This window comes from Acomys russatus, chromosome 9 (assembly GCF_903995435.1).
Source record: "Acomys russatus chromosome 9, mAcoRus1.1, whole genome shotgun sequence".
In the NCBI taxonomy this organism is placed as follows: domain Eukaryota; kingdom Metazoa; phylum Chordata; class Mammalia; order Rodentia; family Muridae; genus Acomys; species Acomys russatus.
The window spans coordinates 38,040,339-38,054,350 of record NC_067145.1 but is presented as its reverse complement, the minus strand read 5'-3'; the positions used below and the strand labels follow the sequence as shown (position 1 = coordinate 38,054,350).

The 14,012-nt window shown below is 45.4% G+C and overlaps 2 protein-coding genes and 1 pseudogene across 2 annotated transcripts in view; all 3 read left to right on the top strand.

Moving 5' to 3' along the window:
- Window positions 1-267: 267 nt before the first annotated feature.
- On the top strand, window positions 268-2,400 carry LOC127193618 (ral guanine nucleotide dissociation stimulator-like). The gene is made up of 5 exons (XM_051150860.1): window positions 268-438; window positions 600-787; window positions 1,349-1,396; window positions 1,855-2,063; window positions 2,354-2,400. Exons 1-5 carry the CDS (start codon window positions 268-270, stop codon window positions 2,398-2,400), a joined length of 663 nt encoding a protein of 220 aa, XP_051006817.1.
- A 6,661-nt stretch (window positions 2,401-9,061) lies between these two features.
- LOC127193893 (uncharacterized protein C11orf24 homolog) lies at window positions 9,062-10,257 on the top strand (annotated as a pseudogene).
- Window positions 10,258-11,769: 1,512 nt separating this feature from the next.
- Window positions 11,770-14,012, top strand: part of LOC127193617 (uncharacterized) — a 34,435-nt gene continuing 32,192 nt past the window's right edge. The window contains exons 1-2 of the mRNA XM_051150859.1: window positions 11,770-11,797; window positions 12,482-12,627. Coding sequence (XP_051006816.1) covers window positions 11,770-11,797; window positions 12,482-12,627 — 174 coding nt within the window. The remainder of the gene's footprint in view (window positions 11,798-12,481; window positions 12,628-14,012) is intronic.

Genomic DNA, 14,012 nt, shown 5'->3' with positions numbered 1-14,012 from the left:
CAAAGCTGAGATGCTCCCAGACATCCCTAGGAGCAGTGGAATGGGACACATGTGTGTGACTGTGACTAGTTGTCCACCTGGGAGGAAGGGACCTGGACACATTTAGGGAAAGCTCTGTGTAGAGAGGGTACAGTAAAGGGACGAGCAGGAAGTGACCTCACTTCCTTGACAATAACCCAACAGTATATAGAACTCTGGTAGTTAGGCAGTCAACTGCTTAGAGCCAAGCCAACAGGCTCACTTGTCTGAGACCCTAGAGAGACCATAATGTTCTCTTGCTACCTTCAGACTACTCGAGACTCAGGCCTCAAGAAAGGCAAGAGAGGAGGCTGTGGTGGTGCCTGGAGGCGCAGGATTCACTCTTGCCTCCGACACCTCTGGCCATTTGTCCGGAAGAAAAGAGACATGGCCCAGGGAAGCCAGGGCCAGGGACACACTGTCAAGGTAACCTCTCCAAAGTCCCAGTCTCCTCTAGTTTTACTCTGTCTGCTTGGCAGTGTAATATTCCAGGGGAACTTGCAATGATAATAACCCATGAGAATGTTGCAGACCTGAGCCCGTTTCAAGCTTAGGCCTTGATCTCTCCTCAGGGTGCGCAGGGTCCTGCCCCAGAGGACCGGAAGGAGCCCTGTGGGCAGTCCTCCATCAGTGCAGACATGGTGGAAAAACTAGTGAAGCATCTGGTGCCTTCCCTGCAGGCTGGGGACCCCTTCTTTGTTCCTGCCTTCTTGTACACATACCGAAGGTTTGCCACCACCGAGCAGGTGCTGGACCTGCTGTTCAAGCGGTGAGTGTCCACCTCCAAGCCCAGAGGTCTCAGGTCCTCTCGTCGGTTCCGGGAAGGACTCTGTCTACTGTCAGCCTACAGTACTGTCAGGACCCAGCAGCACGAAGTCAGAAAATGCATCTCCCAGACTTGGCCCAAGCGAAGGGGCTGTCCAGAGCTGAGACCCTAATGAATGTGGCTGTCCCCTAGACCCTTGAAAAGCTCTCTCTCCCTGCCTTAAATTTTCTAGGCCTTGGTGAAAGACCTTCCATTTGTAAGTGATATTCTAGAACTGATATTGGCGTTCCCAAGAGCGACATGTAGAGATTCATGGACGGCAATCCGAGGGACCTAGTGCCCACCGAGATGTCTGGATAGAGGTGTTTGTGTTCACTTATTGCGTGAACATATTTGAAACACCTACTTTATGCAGGTGAACTAGTAATTGTGAGAGTAATCGTGAGAGAGAACTTCCAAGTTCTATACTTTGATACCTCTCTAGGAATCAGCCTGTACTCTAGATTTCTTTAGGTGGTGGGCCGGGGACTACACACAGGTGACATCCTTTCTATTCTCCTTTAGGTATGATAACTTCCGCCTTTATTTTGAAGAAGACGAGCAAGTAAAGAAGTAAGTTTGCTTTGGAACAAGAGGAAGGGCTTGGGTCCCCAATGTGGGGACACTTGAGTGCCAAGGGATGGCCGGTGCTTGCATCTCACATTACTTCTGGTTTCTACTAGCATATTGATATCCAAGCATAGTGATGCCTCAGAGTGAGAAGAATTGCACGGGAAGGGTTGTTGCAAGTGGAGAGCAGGTGGGAAATACAGGGGCTTGGGCACCCTTCTTAAACTGCACCCAGATCACAGCCCATACCAGGCAGACTTGCTTGGATGTTCTGCATTAGAGGCTGAGAACAGGGACTGTGGAGCTCCCTGCTCACACGGACAGCACAGTCCTGCTCACCATACCTATATGCACAAGGGCTGGACATCTTCTACCCTGTAGACATCCCTGCAAGGAGACACGGGTGTGTCAGAAAAAAAGCAAGCCTGGCCGCTAAGCTTGAGGCCATCTGCTTTCCCCAGGACCATTTGTACTTTCCTGGATATGTGGATGGACAAGAAACCTGATGAATTTTGCCAGTCCTCATGCCTGTCCATTCTGAGAAAGATGAAAGCCTACTTGATCAAGAACATGCCTTACTCAGACCTTATTGTTCGTGTCCACATGCTCCTGACCTATTTGGAGGAACAAGGGGCCGGCGAAGCAGAGAGCAAGGATGAGGAAGACTCAGGTAAGTGCTTGAGACCCTGAGTGTGAGGAGGGTTCAGTAACTGGTGTGCTGGCGGGGGGGGGGGGGAAGGTTTGGGAGGCTCCATTTTTTTGGGAGCTGTCACCCGGGCCTTCGTCTGGCCACATGTCCTTTTGTAGGACAGTGTCTGTTTGCATGGCAGACAGGGGTCACTTTTGTCTTTGGAAAGGCTGGGAGGAGGTCTCCTACTGGGGATCTGGTCTTCTCCTGCACCCCAAGTCCCACTTCCCTTTCTCAAGCTGCATCAACAGCATGTCTGTTTCCATCCTTAGATGGGTGGAGCCGCACTTCCACAGATCCAGAGCTTGACATGTGTTAAGAAGCAGTGAAACCAGCCACTCTGGGGCCAGAACTATCTTGTGCACCGGAGTCTGAGAGCAGAGAAATCACCCGAAGCTTCTGTGTCAGCTCTGCTGTGTTGGAGCCAGATGTGGCAGCAGAGTCCAGCCAGCACACCTGACAGCAGCTGTGGCACCTGTGTCTCGCCTCATCAGCAGATGCAGCGTGGCTTTCACACATCTCACCCTTGCTGCAGCGGGTCCACCTCTTGAGAGAATGGCCCCGCCACACCCTATCACCAGTGTGTGGTAGGGTCTATCTTATATCAGCTCTGCTGGCAGCACCGGTTCTGTTCCCCGCCCCCAATCACCTGATTGCAATCCAGCAGCTATCCCAGCCCCACAGCAGTTGTCTTCTCTCTGAGAAAAAGCCTTTTTGCTCTTCTGGTTCTTTTCAATGTCTTTTCAGTGGCTTTAAAAAAAAATTGTCAGTGCTCCTTTTTCATTGTCTTGTTTGTGGGCGTGATGTCCACTCCCCCTGCTTGCATAAGACAGTGTACCCAAGCAGGCGACACTGGTTCTGTGAGAGGCTCCGTGGAGAAAGACCATTCTGGAGGAAGGGCAGAAAAGGCCCCTGCTTTGGTAGAGACCTGGGTCTATGCCTGGGAGTGGTGCTAGAAATACAGCTAGTTGGGGCTGACTGCAGTTAGCCGAGGCCCTAAGGGTCAAGGTCATGTGCTTTGAAGTCAATGTGACCACCTGTCCTTGAAAGGGGTTGCTGCTTTTGGCCTTAGGCTTCTGAAAGTGCATAGCAGTACCATGTCAGGGTCCGATGAGGACAAATTTCAGTGTCATGAGCTCTCTGCTTCCAATGAGCACAGAACCAGACACACACTTGCCATTGCTCATATACAGTACATAGATTAAAGCAGTGAGCGGCCAGAGTTTCCATAGGTGTTTGATGCTATTGATGCTGTTTAAACCACACTGAAGTAATGCTTAGACTTTCTTCAATGCTGGGGACAAACTCTGAGTTACAATGTCAAGGGTTTTATAATTCTTCCTGTATTTTTTTTTTTTTTTTGATATGGCCTAGAGACAACCCAACCCAATTGTCTCCTCAAGACAATTGCATTGATGAGTACCACCAACAGGTGTACATTATATGTGACCTTATGCAGCTAAGATACTTGTCTCCCCGGTGAGGCCAGTCAGGTTGTGCAGGACCTCTAGGTGGTCACGGATCTGCTCATAACAGCTTCCTAGGAATGAATGGAACCCCACCCATCAGTCACCATGACATTTTTCATGAGAAAAAAAATTGTACAAGTCTCAGATCCCTCAAGGCAACTGCCTCTATTTATAGAGTCCACCTCATAGCACAGGAGTTTAGCTTCAGTAGGAGATGTCTGTGTAGGGTGAGATGGGGAAGGGTCCTGCTTGTGGAGGAAGTCAAGTGAGAGACCCTTATCCTGCCTGGGGTTAGAATCCAGCTTGCAGATGAGTCAAGAGTGTGCTGGCCCAACACAGCAGGGGCCAGAGCCCGTAGCAGCTAAAGAATGACTGTGACAAAATAATAAAAGAAATACAGGATGGAGGATATATTTGTATAGCCATACATGAAGAGCCATGGAAATTGCTCTCGCAGCTCACAGGTTAATTAGATATGAAAAAATAGTGGGCCTCCATGAGGTCTCATCAGACTTATTAAGGAAGTGCCACGTCATAAGTAAATTGCGAATAAAAGCTGTGCTTCAGATCTTTATCAATGAAAAAACTGAACCTGAAATTAACACAAGATCAATATCAGTAAAATATAAGAAGAACATATTTAAAATGTGCACATTGAAAATCAGAACATCTCCAAAATACATTTAGGACTCTCTAAATTATAGCAGAGACACTGTATTTCTCTGTTCATGCACTGAGAGTCTCTCCATATTGTCAATATTGCTTTAGTTGCTATCATCATTGCTGGGGGCCAAGCACTTGCCAGCAGCAAAGCAAGGAAAATCGTGTCTTGGTTCTGAACTTCAGAGGCCTCTGTCTATCAGAGCAAGGAGGGCAAGATGCAGTTGACCAGTTCACACCCCAGTGAGTAGGAAGCAGAAGAGAATCAGGGCGCTTGACTGGCTTTCTTCCGTGATTCTGTCCAGATGCCAGATAAAAAGGGGACTGTACACATCTAGTGTGGGTGTTTCCTCATCAGTGAATCCTCCTCAGAAACACCAGCACAGGATACACACTCAGGTGCTCCTCACCACCTCCTGGGCGTTTCTAAGTGCACTCAAGTCTCCTGTGTATAGTAATCGTCACACATCATCAGTCTAAACAATGTAGACTTCCTGTGGTCAAAAGCCTCCCATTATTGCTCCTTCCAGAATAGTCAGATCCAAGGAACATCTTACTGCAAGATAAAGCAACAGGCCTGTTTAACTGCAGGACAGTAAAGGAAGATTGAAGACTTTGCTGCGAGTGACCGAGAGGTGGCAGAAGCTTTGTGCTCTTCTGTAGCCTCAGCCTGACAAAGGCTGCCTACTAACTTTATTTTACAGTGTTCCTCAGGGGTGACCTTTTGCTCTTCAGCCTGTTTTCTATATTTCTCACATGCTTTTTACCCATTGGACTGTCTACTCTTGAGAGGTTACTCAGAATGCACTTGACCTGTCAACTCTCTTCATTGTACGGTTTGTTGATGAGACCCGGAGCATCCTCAACCTCTGTAACATCTACTAAGGAAGAGAACTCAGGGCCCCGATCCCAGTCACCAAGCTCCAAACAGCATCTATCCAGTTCCCTCTCAACCACAGGCAGATTCTTGTCACCAGCCTTCTCAACGCTTCAGGAAACTGGTGTTTCCTGTGGTTGCAATACTGCTTTCTGTTGCTCTCCGCTCACATGCTTCAGCTGGGTTTTCCCATGCGAGCACCAAGAACTCACCCCATCAGCTGGTGCTCCCCTCAAGTGTGAGGAGATGGAGCCAAAGCTGTCCTTAGATTGTTGACACTGACAATCTGCTCTTACCAACTTCTCTTAACCTTGGCTCCTTGCTCTTGAATAAGGAGACTATTTTCTTAACTCAAGCTAATGGACTGTACATAAGTGAAAGTGAACTCATTCCTTTTAGTGCTTGAGGGAAATGTGAGGGAGAAAACACTTGTAATGAGCACACACTTGGTCTGATGAAATTAGGGTATGCCATTTGTGTTCACATGTTAATTGCTTAGTCACAGGCAGACAAACATGTGGAACAGACTAGAAAATACAGAAACATCTGGATATACGTAGGAATTTGTAGCTCAACGCAAAGGAAATTTCCTATTCAGTAGGGGAAAAAAAGAATTATTAGAGAAAAAAAAGTCTTTTAACTGTAGGAAAGTTATTTTTACATTTTACAAAGCAATGCATTTCATATAGATTTTAATAATATAAGAAATGTGCTAGTAGAAAAAGTAAATCCTTTTTTAAATGGTTTATTTTTGATGTGTGTGTGTGCGCGCATGCCATGTGTGTGCAGGTGCCTATGGAAGCCAAATGAAGGTGTTGGGTCCCATGGAGCTGGAGCTACAGGTGGTTCTGAGATGCCCAGTGTGGGTTCAGGGAACGGAACTCACATCCTTTGCAACAGCATCAAGCATGTTGAACTGCTGAGCCGTCATCACTCCAGGCCCAGAAAAACCAAATTCTTATACTTACAGTTTTCATTTTCAAATACTTTACTGAGAATGACCTCAAAGGGACTTCTATATTTTGGTTACTATTATTGTTATTGTTATTTCGGTATGAGGGTCCCAGTGCTTGCTGAGCACACATATTCCATCATCGGCCTAAAAGAGATCATTGTGGAGATTAATTTGTTGAAATGAAAACCAATCCTTCTTATAGCAGAAAAACATGTTGACAAGAGAAAATCAACTTTTAGAATATTTACAGGTGTTAGGATGCATTAGGTTGTGTTAGGGTGTGTTAGGATGTGTTAGGATCTATTATGGTGTGTTGTGACGTGTTAGGATGTGTTAGGGTATGTTAGGATGTGTTAGTATGTGTTAGAGTGTGTTAGGGCGTGTTGGGATGTATTGGGATGTGTTAGGATATGTTGGGACATGTTTTGGTGTGTTAGGATGTGTGTTTGGGTGTATTAGGATGTGTTAGGGTGTGTTAAGATGTGTTTGGGTGTGTTAGGATGTGTTTGGGTGTGTTAGGATGTATTTGGGTGTGGTAGGATATGTTGGGATATGTTAGGATGTGTTTGGGTGTGTTAGGATGTGTTTGGGTGTGTTAGGATGTGTTGGGATATGTTAGGATGTGTTTGGGTGTGTTAGGATGTGTTTGGGTGTGTTAGGATGTGTGTTTGGGTGTGTTAGGATGTGTTGGGATGTGTTAGGATGTGTTTGGGTGTGTTAGGATGTGTTTGGGTGTGTTAGGATGTGTGTTTGGGTGTGTTAGGATGTGTTGGGATGTGTTAGGATGTGTTTGGGTGTGTTAGGATGTGTTGGGATATGTTAGGATGTGTTTGGGTGTGTTAGGATGTGTTGGGATATGTTAGGATGTGTTTGGGTGTGTTAGGATGTGTTGGGATATGTTAGGATGTGTTTGGGTGTGTTAGGATGTATTTGGGTGTGTTAGGATGTGTTGAGATGTGTTAGGATGTGTTTGGGTGTGTTAGGATGTGTTGGGTGTGTTAGGATGTGTTGGGATGTGTTAGGATGTGTTTGGGTGTGTTAGGCTGTGTTGGGATATGTTAGGATGTGTTGGGTGTGTTAGGATGTGTTGGGTGTGTTAGGCTGTGTTGGGTGTGTTAGGCTGTGTTGGGTGTGTTAGGCTGTGTTGGGTGTGTTAGGCTGTGTTTGGATGTGTTAGGCTGTGTTGGGTGTGTTAGGCTGTGTTGGGTGTGTTAGGCTGTGTTGGGTGTGTTAGGCTGTGTTGGGTGTGTTAGGCTGTGTTGGGTGTGTTAGGCTGTGTTGGGTGTGTTAGGCTGTGTGGGGTGTGTTAGGCTGTGTGGGGTGTGTTAGGCTGTGTTGGGTGTGTTAGGCTGTGTTGGGTGTGTTAGGCTGTGTTTGGGCCACAGGCCTACCTGTCCCACAGGAGGAGTATGTGACAGTCTTTCCTGTAAAGGGTACTTATTCACCAGTGCAGCCCACTGGGCCGCATTTAATGGAAGCACCTCACTGGTGGCCATGCTTCCTTCACACTGTGCAGACTCAGAGACAGGAGCACGTTGCAGATGGCACAATTGCATGTCCAAGACACCCGAAGGGCATTCATATCTAAAGTAATGCAGTGGGTGCATTTGCCCCTGCAGCAGCTCAAGCGTCCTGAATAAAAATATTTTGAGGTAATTTGTCGAAGTTTCTCTGAATATTTTGATGCTGTCAAGATGTAGTAGAAAGTATAGCCTCCTCTCCTTCCAGGCACTTAGGGTAAATATTTGAGAAAACCCTCAATTTGTTAAAAGTAAAACTCATATTTTTCAAAATATTTTTTCAACAAAGATTTTTAACATAGAGACACAAAGTCAGACCTGGAAAAAGGCTTCCTTGTAAAGAAAACAAAAAAAAAAAAAAAATATGTATTTTGCAAAATAAATAAATAAATAAAACAAAAACAAGACTAGAAATCTTGTTGCTGTTGAAAAATTACCAAAGTGATGTCTAAAGGTGAGGCTACAGCAAAAATAAGAAGACAAAGAAGAGGGAGAAGAAGAGCAGCAGGGACCACAAGTGTGAAGGGTGATTTACAACCAAAGCTATCTAGGGGGATTACCCAGAGGCAATGTTAAGTGAACGCTCAAATATTCTACATTCTGTGTGTCAAAATGATCTGGGGCTAACCATCATTATTCCTGAGTGACAAACATGGTGAGTCTCAGAAGGCCCAGGAGGTAGCACAGGAGCGACTATGTGGACATCTGAAGGAGGAGCAGAAGCACACTGGGATGTTAGCTTTCTCTCGGTAAAAGCAAGTCTGTAGATAAGAGCTGAAAGTTTGCTTTCAACTCCACAGTTTTGCTCCAGATTTGTATATGATAAAATTGAGTTACATTTTGAATTTCCTGGCTCCAGTTCTGTACCTAATCAGGGAAATTAGCATTCTTCGGAAGAAAAAATGCCGTATTTTATCATGTGGCCATATCCTCAGATGATGAGCGGACTGAGTCTTGTGGGTAATAAGCAAGGCTGGAGGCAATGGTTATTTATTTGCTTTTCAATTACTGTCCACTAATGCCCTCCACAATGACCTGGAGAGAGTTTTGAACAATCACAAAGTCAGGCTTCTCCTAAGTGCCTGATTCAAAAGACCTCATATGGTCTGTACATGGAGATTTAAGTGTTTCCTAAAGACCCTGACAACTCTTGATAAGAGTGTAACATGTGAATCCCAAGATCTCAAAAACTTGTTAAAAATTCTGTCAGCTTTGGAGTATGGTTATATACTATGCCTGAGATCTCTTTTCAATAATATTAGCCTAATGTTCTTTCTTGGCTTCCATTCATTGGCAAGTTAAAAGAAATACTACTGGCTATAAGGCTTAATATGGCAAGTACAGGATGCCTAGTGCACAGCTGCCCAAGGAGGACATCAGCCTGGCCTCCTAGTCTGCACTGAGCCACTGCTTCTGATCTCCAATCCCAGTGGAAGGCAACTGTTGACACCCTGAAAGGACTCAGAGACCAGAAATCCTGTTTCCAGCTTGGCAGCAAGATGTGGACAGCCCCGGTACTGGTTTGGATTTCCCCCATGCCATACAGTGTCTGTCGAGCCACACCACTTAGTCACTACCAAAATGTGGCCTATCACAGTAAACAAAACATGCCTAGGGACACAGTTACAAGGGCTGATACTACAGCTACTGAGAGAACAGCCACAGAGCCGCCTGCTCCCGTCACACCGACCACAAGGACCTAGGCAGTCAGCCTGAACTCTACCAAAGCAACAGCAGAGATGACAATGCACTGGACGGATACAAGCACTCCAACAACTGGAGAGGGTACAACAGACAGTGTGACCTCCAGAACCCTTGTGCCACCTACATTATCTGTGGGGCAGACTACCCATCACTACTGCTGGGCTTCCATCTCTCAGCACAACATGTACAAGAAGTGCCTAGTACAAATGCCAACACATCACCAAAACAGCCACAGTGATAACCGTGGCTCCACATACCATGACTGTTGCTGCAGATCCTCCCACAAGGACACTGAATCCTGGCAAAAGCACACCCACTAACACATCTGCCATGAGCCCCATACTCACCCCAGGTGTCCAAATGGAAGGTACCACCATTTAGGTGACAACAGAACAGCCAGTGCATAGCACAGTGGGTAGATCAACACTTAGTCCCTCAGACACCACCCTAGAGTCCACCACCACTCCCTCTGTGGCTTCAGTGTCTCCTACAGTAGTAACCACCACCTGCTCTGCGGCTTCAGTGTCTCCTACAGTAGTAACCCCCACCCAGGTACAAACCAGGGAGCTTCCTTCTAGCCTGAGTCCTGAAACAGAAGCCACATTCCCCACAATACAGACACGCTCTGCATTACCTACCCAGGGGCCATGTAGGACAGGTGGGCAGGCATATCCCTGACAACAGAGCAGGTGGAAACTAAAACCACAGCTAGTATTGCCTCCACTGGGCCAACACCCAGGAGCTCAGGGGACTTTAAGGTGCCAAGCACAGCCAGTTCAGCACTCAAGGCCAGTACCTAGTAGTCATCACTGAGCCCCTAAGCCCATCCTTTGTGAGCAAGATGTTACTTCTGGTGGTGATTGTTCTTGGGGTGACCCTCTTCATCGCAGTCCTGGTGATGTTTGCCCTGCAAGCCTATGAGAGCTACAAGAAGGACTACACACAGGCGGACTACCTGATCAATGGCATGTACACTGACTCGGAGATGTGAGGGCCCCTCAGGAGGCCGGCCTCTTCCATGGCCTTCTACATTGCCTCAGACCAAACTAGGTGCTTCTGGATCTTCTCAGTGCAATTTCAGAGCTGTGCCAGGTGCTTAAACACATTTAATTGCTGTCAGATCAACTCCATGATCATGAGAGAGCTGCCTTTTCATATATTTTTAATGATCACATATGCAGGAGTGGCCAGTGTTGGGGGGGGGGGTCTGGACCACTTGGCCCTCAGTGTCTGAAATCTTGACCAGAAGTAAAAGCTAATTATATTTCTCAAAAGGAAAGGAAGGAAGGAAGGAAGGAAAGAAGGAAGGAAGAAAGGAAGAAAGAAAGAAAGAAAGAAAGAAAGAAAGAAAGAAAGAAAGAAAAGAAAGGAAGAAATACTATTGGCTATAACTAATGGCTCACAGAATAATATCACATTTGTTACAACTGTCAAGTCACTTCAGTCAGAAAGTCTTTGAGAGTTGCTTTCTTTTAGGCTGCTCCTTAGAGATTCCTTGTCTCCTTGCTGTTATTCTCATGCTCAGGTCAACAACCATGAAGGGCAAGTATGTTAATCAGGGTTTTCCAGAGTAACAGAACTTATAGAATGGCTCTTTCTATAGAGAGAGAGAGAGGAAGGGGATTTATTTGAATGACTTACAGGCTGTGGTCTAGCTAATCCAACAAAACTTGGCTATGAATAGAAAGTCCAAGAATCCAGTAGTTGCTCAGTCCATGAGGCAGGACATCTCAGCCGGTCTTCAGTGTACATCGGAATCCCAAGGAAGCAGGATCTAAAGCCACTGAAGGAATGGACTCAGGCAGGCAAAGATCAAAGCTTCCTTCTTCCATGTCCTTCTATAGGTCTCCAACAGAAGGTGTGGCCCTCGTTAGAAGTGGGCTTTCCCTGCTCAAATGATCTCAATTAAAGGTGCATCTTCCTACTTCAAGATCTAGGTTAAAAGTACACATCTTCTCAGCTCAAGATCCCACCTCAAAAGTCTGGATTAGAGGTAGACTTTCTTACTTCAAAGTAAGGAGAAATCTCTCACAGGAGTGCCATCCATTTTTAGGTTTTAGTTAGTTCCAGAGGTAGTCAAGTCCAGATGACAACGAAGAACAGCAATCATAGCAAGCAAGTTTTCCTCCCAGAGGAGAGTCGTAGCCTATTCTGAACAGTTGTGTCTATCATGTTGGTAGACAATGGGACCATCAGCTTAGCATCTGTACCTAGTGGAAACAGCACTTTTAGAGGGAATAATCATCTCCTTGCTAGCTTAGTTTCAACAATTTGTCTCAACCAATTACTCATTTACTTAACAGCCTGGGAAAATCCAAAGTAAATGAAGTGTAAATAAGTCAGCGGGGTGGGTGAGGAAGGCATTCTGACTTTTCTGCTCCACACTGGGGCCCCAGTTTTGGGTGAAGTGTGACACTAAGGGAAGAAGTGATTCCACACGCAAATGGTTGTCTTGTACCCAATCCTTTGAGGAGAAGATGCACACAGCAAAGAGTCAAACGCAATGCTTGTGGCCTCAACACGGCACACAGGTAAACTGAGTTTCCTCTATGATTTGATTCTGGAGATTTTTAAAGCATTTTCTTTAATACAGCTAACAATTCATGTTCCCATTAGAATGCTGGGAAGCCTAATGGGGTTAGTTGTGGCTTTTATTGGGGGAGTTATGCTTCTCACAAAATTATAGAATTCTTTTCAGTGTCGTCCCTTACCAATGCAAGTGATTTAGTGGTTTTCATTATGCTCAAATTAATATATAAATATGTGTATAGAAATTTTAATGATATATTGTATTTTTATTTCTTATATACTTTACCTATAACAAAAGATAACTAGGGGGCTGAAGAGATGGCTCAGTGGTTAAAAGCACTGACTGTTTTTCCAGAGGTCCTGAGTTCAACTCCCAGCACCCATAGGTTGGTTCACAATCATCTATAATGTGATCTAATGTGCCCTGTATACATAATAAAAAAAAAAGATAACTGTGATAACAAAAATAGAAAAAGAAAATAAACATTAGTTTGAAATAGTGTCAGTTTACCAGGGTCACAGAACAGCATTCTGTGCACAAATACAATTCTATATCGAGCTTTTACATAACTGAAATATGAACCTTTCATCTTTTATAGGAGAAAACACATGGGTCGTTTAGTGAGGAGCAACCGCAGGTGTTCTGCTATATGTCCTTTAATTCATGTCCCATTTTTTTTTTTCAGTGACTCAATCTGAACAGCAGTGGCTGCCATTGGTATCCAGGTTCCTGATATCATCAATAGAAGCGAATCTCTTCAGAATCTGGCAGAAGGCTCCTCGTTCTTGGAATGAGTTCCAGGTTGTGTCCTCACAACTCTATTCCTTACATGTAAGTGTTTGCCACCCCTGCCCAGCTGAATAGGAACTGAACGAAGTTTAAAACTCCTTCATGCTGGAGCTACAGCACCCAGTTTCCTCAGATTTATCAAAGAGGTGATCATGGCATCTTTCTGCTTCAGCGAGGTTCCTCTGGAAAAGTCAACACTGAAGAAACCTGCTTGGGAGATGAGGAGATAGCTAGGTCACCTGTGGGGTGACAAGGCTGAACCCCTTTGGTGCTGTGGTTAACTTTGGAGCAGTGAATACCAGCTCCTACCTCAGAGAGGTCTGCTGCCTACAGACACAGGAGAGAAGCAAAAATACAGGGTTACTTGGCTTCGCAATTGCAGTGATGTTAACTAAATGTTTTGTAATGTGATGTTAACACCCAGCACTGTCAGGGCTGGCATTAAAGAATTTCTTTTGTTCTTTAATAAATTCAGCTGTTGTTCAAGAATTAGAATCTGAATAATATATGCCCCTCAACCTTCTTTATTTTTGAAAATAACCAATCTATACATTGTGGATTTGATTTGTATGTTTTGAGCATTTCATGTGGACAGTTATAAAATATTTAGCCCTTTTAACTTGCTCCTTTTAGTTAGCATAATACTCGTGGGACTCGTCTTCATTTCTTTCTTTTAGTTTGTGTGTTTGTTTGTTTTTTTCAAGACAGGGTCTCTCTGTGTAGCTTTGGCTGTCCTGGACTTGCTTTGTAGACCTGGCTGGCCTCGAACTCACAGAGATCTGCCTGCCTTTGCCTCCCCAAGATTCCACACCCAGCTTTCATCTTCATCTCTTTATGTTGCTATGTAGCATCTCTTGGGCATGGCGGCTCATATCTGTAATCCCAGAAGACACAGAAGGAAGGTACACTCAAGGTCAAAGCCAGCCTGCTATACATACTGAGTTTCTGGAAAGTGCTCCCTAATGAGATCCTGTCTCAACACACACACACACACACACACACACACACACACACACACATGCACACATACACACACACACACGCACACACACACACACATGCACGCATACACACACACATGCACACACACACATGCACGCATACACAGACACACACACACACACACACACACACCATTGTGTGGAGGCACCACCTACCTGTTCCTCCGTTGACAGGCATTGAGGTTGCTCTGCTGCTCAGCTCCTGCTAATAACTCTTACTCCACCAGCTCTGTGGCTGCTTCTTGTTTCCACGCTCCATGCTCCTAGGCTTTGCCCTCCCACCTGAGTTCATGGCACCATCTCTCTGCCTTTCCTCATGCTGTTCTTTCCAGCTTCCCTTATATTTTCTATTCTGGCCTCATTTATTTATGAACGAATCACCACTTTTTCTTCCATAAAGCCTTCTTTAACTGGAATGATTGCCCA

Coding starts and splice junctions, on each gene's coding strand:
- LOC127193618 (XM_051150860.1), top strand. CDS start 268: ATGTTCTCTTGCTACCTTCAGACTACTCGAGACTCAGGCCTCAAGAAA. Junction 439..599: donor GCCAGGGCCAGGGACACACT/GTCAAGGTAACC, acceptor CAGGGTGCGCAG/GGTCCTGCCCCAGAGGACCG. Junction 2,064..2,353: donor CAAGGATGAGGAAGACTCAG/GTAAGTGCTTGA, acceptor TTCCATCCTTAG/ATGGGTGGAGCCGCACTTCC.